Here is an 8,696-nt window from a genome sequence, read left to right on the forward strand (position 1 = left end):
TAATCCCACAAAATAACTTCACAAAAAGGTAATTATCATAAAGATTTGGGCGAATTTCAGTTTATGGCACTTTTAAGACGGAGTTTTAAGACGAAATTTTGGGTGAAATTAGTCAAAATCAACACCAAATATGATACCAACAACATACTTTACTCTATTTTCCCTTTTACATACTCAAAAGATAAGCAAAAATTCAATTTGTAACCCAAACCCTAGAAATTTCGGTCCATATGTACTCCCAAATTGGTTTGATTTTGCAACTTCTAGCATCAATAATCAACAAACTAAAGCAATTTTACCAAAATACAACAACTATAAACAAAATCCATGAGTATAAATCGAATATTTCAGAAAACTAACACTTTTATATGTTTCTATTTGATTAAAAACAAAGAAAAATAGTAGCATTCTTACCTTGAATGATTTGTAAATGGATAGAATGAACTAACAAAGAGAAAACAAGAGGATTAGTCACAATCTCCACCAAGAACTTTGAGAGAAGAGGGGGTTTTAGAGATTTAGGGTTTGCACAAAAAGAAATAGAAGAAAGAATGAATTAGGGGAAGCATAGGAATCTCGTTATAATACGGGTACTGTAGCACTTACTCGATCGAGTAACTCGGGTACTCGATCGAGTGGCCTCTACTCGATCGAGTTGGAGCTACTCGATCGAGTTTTCGCTGGTAGTCCTAACGTTTTCGATCTAATAACCCCACAACTAGATCGAGTAAGGTCTACTCGGCCGTGTAGGCACTCGTACTCGGTCAAATAAGGTTAGGAACAAGGTCTAAAGTTTCGAGTTCGGTTAACGGTTCCTGCAAAATAATAACTCGTTCCGAGTCCAAGGTATATTTGAATCTTGTCACTGATTATTTCATCCAATTACTATCCATTAATACTACTCAAATGCAACACAACTATCTCATCCGAACCTTGTTCATATTACTCCATCCTATATCAAACATTTTACAAAATAATTCAACTATGACTTATTTCAATTCACATGAACATATATATATAATAGCCCAGTATTCTACCTTCACTTACACGTATTCAAATTCAATCATCCGACATGTGATTACACTACATTAAGCATTCCATTCGAAAAATTGGCTATCACTTACTACTCAAGTTTGCTCAAGGTTTAAACCTATCACAACAATTCGACAACAACATATCTCACATAACTATGCCTATTCACAAGAGTACGCAACAACATTCATCCCTTGCATTCCACAGCATTACATGCCAATTAATACTAACTAAAGCACATATGAAGATTCACAACCCACTATCACCATCACATTATCAAATCTTCATATACAACTCCCAACACATCCACAATTCCTGTCATATAACACACTTCCAGCGATTCACAACCCTTCACGATTCATCACTACTATTTGCACACACCAGACATTACCATAGACTCCATCAGAGCTATATCCAATCTATATATCACACACAACTATGCACATAATTCCCGACTCAATATCCCCATACAAGGTGGCTGACTTAAGCATATTGGGGCCAGGATTTTGAAATGAGGGCACCTTCTCACCCAAAATCAAGCATCTGCCGGGGCTCCCAACATACATACACCAGGTTCATTTTATTAGACTCACTACGTTCATTGGACTCATTAGTTACAGGTTCCAAAACCGTCGCTCTGATACCACTTTGTAACACCCCCATCTATCAATGAGCCTTAACAAGACCTTCCCTAGCAGATAAGGGTGTTACCATCTCGGTTGCCCAAGGAACAGTAATAATCAAATGTCGATAAATGAACAATTATATTAAGTTACAAGTGATTAAACAAAATAAAAGATACAACTCATGACACCTATGCAAAAGAACTCCACAGTTAAGCATGCTTGGTTGGGAGTAGTCTTAGGATGGGTGATCTCCTGGGAAGGCTCCCGAGATGCGCATGAGTGAGGACAAAATGCGCTGAGAAAAGACTCGTGTTGATCTGTAGGCTGTGTACACAGCATGACATGCTACCGTGAGTGACCGCTTCCGACCTTAGGTTTGGGCCGGGGTGTTACAACATACCTACACATAGCACTCCGGCGACAAGACCGCTACCCGACTCATTCTTCTCATCCCCATGGTGTCTCCACTCTCAAAAGCTCCAAAAAGATGAATCATGGTGAAGGATAAAAGATATGACAGCATCTAGATTTAGGAGAGAAGGAATGAAATGATTTGGGTTTCACGATATCACGATTTATATTTCCCCGCTGAACTCCAGTTACTCGATAAAGTAAGTAACTTACTCGATCAAGTGGCCTCTACTCGATCGAGTAACTAAGCTACTCGATCGAGTAGCCTCCGCTAGACCGAGTTACCAGAACTCAAAGGGTTATAACGTCACAAGGTTAGCTCATAAGGTTTTCGAAGGTCTAGATAGATGTCTAAGGTCAATCAACGACGGTCAACGGGTCTCTAAAAGGACGGGTATTACAATGAGATTGTATGACCTCTTGTAGACATTCTCCCATTTTCTTGATGGGGCTCAATCTTGCTATATCGCAAACAGAAGGGCGAAAGTGATCTCAATCTGTCCCAATTCAAACATCCTCGGTTCCCACCATTTTCAGTACTTGAACCTACTGATTCAACACCTCCATTTTCATCAAGATCTAATAATTTCATTCTGCAAACAGGGCAGGAGTTATGAAGCCGCAACCAAGGTAGGATGCAGTCCGAATGATACAGGTGTTTACGAGGTAGGACCCTAACTTCAGTCCCTATTTCAAGCTCTTCTTTACACACTGGGCAGTGTAAACTTCCCTTAGCCACGTGCGCTTTTGACAGCTTAACAGTCGGTAGAGCCTTAATTGCTTCTTCAGGCGCTGGAGGCGGACCTGGCCTGTAATGGAATAATTTGAGAATGGAAAAATGTTACTGTTTGATTCTCACATTTGCAAAGTATTAAAGATGTTACATGACCATGTTGAGAGGAAAAAAAACTCACTTCTAAGGCAACGCACGAGGCGATGGAGGAAATACTTTGACTCAGACCGCAAACGTATCACTGATTACAATCACCTGACACAACCACTTGTAAGTCGTAACCAATCGAGAGGAGCCAGCCACCACTTGCACCTCCATATCCTGACGATGATGCCTACCACCCTTAACGAGTAGCATCGTCTAACAGAGAACCAAGAGCTACCATGGCTCAAGCTCCTCGCACCACCCATAATTAAACAAGCTAAATATTAACAACAAAGCAAATACAGCCCATTGAGAAGAGCAATACTTACTCAAAGCATGCCCATTTGCTTATAACTTGGTTCCCACAACGAAGGGGCTAGTTGCAGCAGTCTTGAAAATCGGTATCCTTTCTGAGTACTAATCGTATTAGTAGGACAATTGAACTTTAGCCTAATCAAATAAACATGCTGAATTATTAGGGAACAATAGTAAAGAGCAAATGAATATTGAAATAAAAATTTTAAATTTGAGAAAGATGAATGGACTGACGAAATGAACTGGAATTGAAAGGGGTAATGAGTATAGGGAATTGGAAATTGATAAAGGTCAAATGAGTGGAAAGGAGGAAAAAAAGGAAATTAAGTGGCTGAGCAGAGGGTGAATGTAGCGTGAACAAGATGCAGCGACAAAGTCACGTGCCTTACAAGGAAAAAAAACTGTAGAGCAGGTCAAGAAAGGCAATCAATTAAGAAAAAAAAACAGAAGCAAATAAGTGGAACTACGAAAGCTCTTGAGACTACTGTCCGAAAGACATCTAATGTGAGAGCATACTGCATATGTTCAATTGATGCCAGCAGCACAGTGCTCTCAAATTCCAATTTCCTCCCATCTAAGCCCACGTAACCACACCTAACTGAAACCATTACACCATTAGATCTCAAACAAAGAGCAAAAGTGATGAAAACCAGACTGCAGAGACAGAAAAGGCAGAGGGGGTGCTGTGAGTCTAATCATTAATAGAGTAATCAATAAGGGGGATCATACTTCACATATGTATCACTAAACCCTCTGAATCATACTTTCCACAAACCCGACAATGTAGGTAGTAGCCCAATGAACCCCCGCAATAAAGCGGAAAATATAACTTATAAATTCAAGCGTAAAATGGGAAATTTTTCGAAATTTTAAAATTTAAAGCGCGGGTTCATTAAAATCTAAAACATAAATAGAGAATGCGGAAATAAAGATTAGATTATACAAACGTGATAGTTAAGGTGAGGGGAAATATATCCCTCGAATGACAAATGATAAAAGGTGAGTCTAAGCAATCCTACTAAACCGACTACTAGTCCAAGGTGCTCGCTAGCTCACACATTTCTTCACCCCATAAATGCACCAACTAATACCTGTCATTCATGTAAACATGAACGCCACACTCAGTGGGAAGTAACTCAAGGTTCTCCCAGCCACAAATTGTCAAAATGAACATAACAAGAACTCAATTAGATAAATCATGTAAGATACTTACAAAAGATATGAACATCAAGTTTATATATTTAAACATGGCAATTAGATGAGATGGAACAAGCTAGATCAACATTAGCATAATAGAGACTCACTGTTCATGTGAAATAATTAAATACTATGCAAGACAAGAATACGATGATTTATACAAAAGCACGCATTTCAAGGAAATACAACATAGATATGAGATTAGAATCTGAATCATGTGAAGCAGTTAAGTAAGGGATCAATCAATGCCAATTACAAGAATAGAAACCGTAGCCATTACTTGGAAAACCACTTAGCAAACATTGCACGGGACGTGGCTACTAATCTCACATTCATACTTATGGCTTGAATCTCACCATAAGAACGGATGGGAACATCAATCCCGACCATCATATCGTAACTAGAGGGCTTAAAACTCACCTCTAGTATCCGATAGGACCAAGACTCTCACAAGCAAACAATACAAGGCACAACTCTTGCCTTGAATGACATATACCAATATCTATTACCAAGCAAGACCTTTAATATTCATTATATATAATTCCCCTGGTAGGACGACAATGGTAATCACAAAGACTCAATTCTAGTCTAAATCTGGCCAGACTCTTGGGATAGTACAGTTCCTGATTCGATATGCGGCAGAACGATCCGCATCCAAGACTCGAAAACAGATCGGAAATCGAGAACCCACAATCGGCAGGACAGTCCGAAAGAGGCGGAAGATATGAGCTAAACCCACAATCGGCAGGACAGTCCGAAAGAGGCGTAAAGATAAGTCAAGCAAAAAGGTATAGCATAAAGGCATTGTCATAAGAATACGAATCCTTGCCAACCATTATGTAAATTAAGCCATTCGTACTTGTATAACATAAATGGGCATTTTATTTCATTTCTAAATGATACTTGAGTATGTATACTAAATGCAAATTGAACATTCTCATCATATATAGGTAAACATTCCATTGAAATCTTATAAAACACTTGATCAAAATATAATAAATTCAATTGAACCTTCTATTAACATTTTGATAACGTTTCTTTTCATTCTCATAAAGTACTTGAAAATAAAAATATTAAACGGGCATGGATTATTTACGGCATGATAGATATGAGGCAGAAATGTAAATAATTCAATCACCAATATTCATGAACATACAATAATTAAATTGAACTCATTTTGTAAGGAAAACATGTCATTTCATAAATAAATGAAACAATTAAATAATGAAATCCACAAATATAAACCATGTGAGAAAAAGTATATAAATGAACGACAATTAATAAATCACGCTATATACTCCACAAGACGGAAATTTAAATAATACGTATCAATCACATTTGGCGCCTAAAACAAACACCCTAACACGACTTGAGGAGCTACTTGATAGCACCCATACAAGGCCTCAACTCGTGCCCATGCCAGGCCACTGCCCAGGCCACGACTAGGCCATCAGACTCGCCACAACCAGGCCACGGTGCAGCCTAAAATAGCCACGGTCCAACTCCAAATCAACTCCTACAAACACCTAAACAGGGCAGCCACAATAACCACCCAAACAACCACCAAAAACCGTGTCAACAACATAAATCTCCTGCTCAAAACAGTCCACACATCCACCGTGCTCGACTGTCCAAAACAGAGCACAACCGTCCCATACGAATCCACTTCCACGCATAAAAACAGTCCCTCCATCTCTAAGCCCTGCATATATAATGTGAAGAAAACCACCCATATATTCTCACATATGAAACGGAATTAAGACGGAAAATACTCATCTACAAGGCAAGCTCAAAGTAGTCCCGAAAGACTATAAAAACCGTCCCAAAATAGTCCTACAAATGTGTAACACCCCCATACTCCAAGTGCCATACCAGGACCACTCAGGTATGAAGACATCACCATCTCGGTCGCCCGAGGTATGATAATCAAATAGACAAAACAGAAACAACATTTATTATAAGTAGTTTAATGAATAACTACAATCCTCGAAACCAAACTGAAAGTACAATACATTATTCCAAACTATCTTTCTCAATCGAAATGTAAATAAATGCTAAACTACAACGGAAGACTCTATCGTCATGTCGTGGCCATCCCGGCTATCCCAGTACTCATCTCTATACCTGTTCAATATCTGCTCACCATCCCCGAATGGATCACCGCAGTTTACAAAACAACACCGGGTCGATACTAATCACACAAACAATATAGACAAAGCAATAACAAGATACACGACAATGAACTCACACACACACACACACACTCCAACTCCCATCATCTCAATCTTGACCGTCCACGGACCGACCCGCGATGGGGGACCGCAGCCGTTCCCACCTAAGCCCCGCTCATCGTACGAGCGATAACCCTGTCCATTAATGTGCACATCCCCTTTCGTGGCGGGTTCCACGAAGGGCGAAACTAGGGCGTGAAGTCACTCCCGCAAGTGACCCCACTCAGCCGAGAACGCATCTCGAGAACCATAGACAACCAAGCACAATCACAATCACAATCATCATATCAAAGAACTAACTACAGCACATCACCAATACCCCATTATGGGACTAATACTGAGTAGGAAATCCTACCTGGAAAGCACAACACGCAGACGGTATCTACAGCTGTATCAAAACGGCTCCTCTACGAATTCTCCTCCTATCATATAGCACATAAAGACTACGCATCACAACCTACTCATAAAACCCCCCCAAACCCTAAATTAGGGTTTAATCAAACTTAGCAAAACATTATAAAAACTATGTTAAAAGCTTACCCTCGACGCAAGGAATCCAACGATACGAAAAACAGCAAGAACCGACCGTCTGAACTCCAGGAATTGTTAAGGATGCGATTAGGAAGATGACTGACTGCTTTCTCTCTTAAACAGGTTTTAGGTTTTGGTAAAAGTGTTTTAAAACAACGACGACTATGTTTAAATACCCTAATCGCATAATTAACAAAACCCGCGAAAAACTCCCCGTAAACCGGACACTCGATCGAGTACCCAAGGTACTCGATCGAGTACCCCCTTACTCGATCGAGTACCCCAGCTACTCGATCGAGTACCCAACAGGTCAGAAACTATTTTATTCCGCAACTTGCCCTTACTCGACAGAGTAAGGGCTACTCGATAGAGTACCCCAAGACATATAAATACGGAGTATTACAGTCTTCCCTCCTTAAAAGGAACTTCGTCCCCGAAGTTCAAACCACTACTAAAACAAAGGTACTCCAAAACATTCCCGACTCAACAACCAAAACAAACTCAACGTAAAACATGATACTAACCCCAACCTATCCCGACAAACATACCGACACAACCTATAAAAGGTGTATAAAACTCTTAAAAACTCTCGCGATCATCTCCTACCCCCCTTTCCTTTTTGATCAGGTATGTATGGTTACGGGGACGTAACGGTCGTAACACAACCCAATAAGATGGGATATGTACCTTTGGGCCCATTACTTGTGCTCACTTAAGCCCAAAAGCACAAGGCCTTGTTACTAAGTGGTGGGTGGAATCCCTTATAAACATATCACAACCTCCTCAATTCCCCGATGTGGGACAACCTTACTCTCAATAACTTAGGGTATTACAATCTCCCCCACTTAAAGAACACAACGTCCTCGTTGTGCCTCCAACTTGACCGTAGCCAAGCCCAGAATCCTCCCCCGCTAGGTGTGTGACCCGGGTACTCCCAACCACGGGCTCACCACACGGTCGCAGGGTCGCTCTGATACCATTTATAACAACCCGACCCACCACGGTCGTAACACAACCCAATAAGATGGGATATGTACCTTTGGGCCCATTACTTGTCCTCACTTAAGCCCAAAAGCACAAGGCCTTGTTACTAAGTGGTGGGTGGAATCCCTTATAAACATATCACAACCTCCTCAATTCCCCGATGTGGGACAACCTTACTCTCAATAACTTAGGGTATTACAAAATGCATACAACCCCGTCCCCAAAACTCAACATATATCTGTCTCAATTTCAGCTTTTAATATCTCCATTTCGATTGCCCATAACACTGCACAAACCGGACCAAAGATAGTACCCAAAATAGCCCCACCACAGTCCATGAACAACCATGAACAACCTGCACAAAGTGACTCAAAAACAGTCCACTTTCCATCCTAAAACGAAACTGACTAAAAAATAGTCCCAAAAACAGCACCAATATCTGCTGAAAATGACACCTATACCGAGTCCATTTAAGACAAGTTTTAAGACAAC

At 40.3% G+C, this 8,696-nt stretch overlaps 1 protein-coding gene across 1 annotated transcript; it reads right to left on the reverse strand.

Annotated features, from left to right (window-relative positions):
* Nucleotides 1–2,466: 2,466 nt before the first annotated feature.
* LOC141641285 (E3 ubiquitin-protein ligase RZF1-like) lies at nt 2,467–3,869 on the reverse strand. The gene is made up of 2 exons (XM_074449956.1): nt 3,778–3,869; nt 2,467–2,878 (listed from the first exon to the last, which is right to left on the reverse strand). The coding sequence occupies exons 1-2, from the start codon at nt 3,867–3,869 to the stop codon at nt 2,467–2,469; spliced, it is 504 nt and encodes a 167-aa protein (XP_074306057.1).
* Nucleotides 3,870–8,696: the final 4,827 nt, after the last annotated feature.

The sequence above is a fragment of the Silene latifolia genome, chromosome 2, assembly GCF_048544455.1.
Source record: "Silene latifolia isolate original U9 population chromosome 2, ASM4854445v1, whole genome shotgun sequence".
In the NCBI taxonomy this organism is placed as follows: Eukaryota; Viridiplantae; Streptophyta; class Magnoliopsida; order Caryophyllales; family Caryophyllaceae; genus Silene; species Silene latifolia.

What these genes read in the sequence shown, in the direction of transcription:
- LOC141641285 (XM_074449956.1), bottom strand. Translation starts at nt 3,869, where the DNA reads ATGGTTTCAGTTAGGTGTGGTTACGTGGGCTTAGATGGGAGGAAATTG. An exon ending in GCATCAATTGAACATATGCA is followed by an intron (nt 2,879 to 3,777) that starts GTATGCTCTCAC and finishes ATTCCATTACAG; the next exon opens with GCCAGGTCCGCCTCCAGCGC.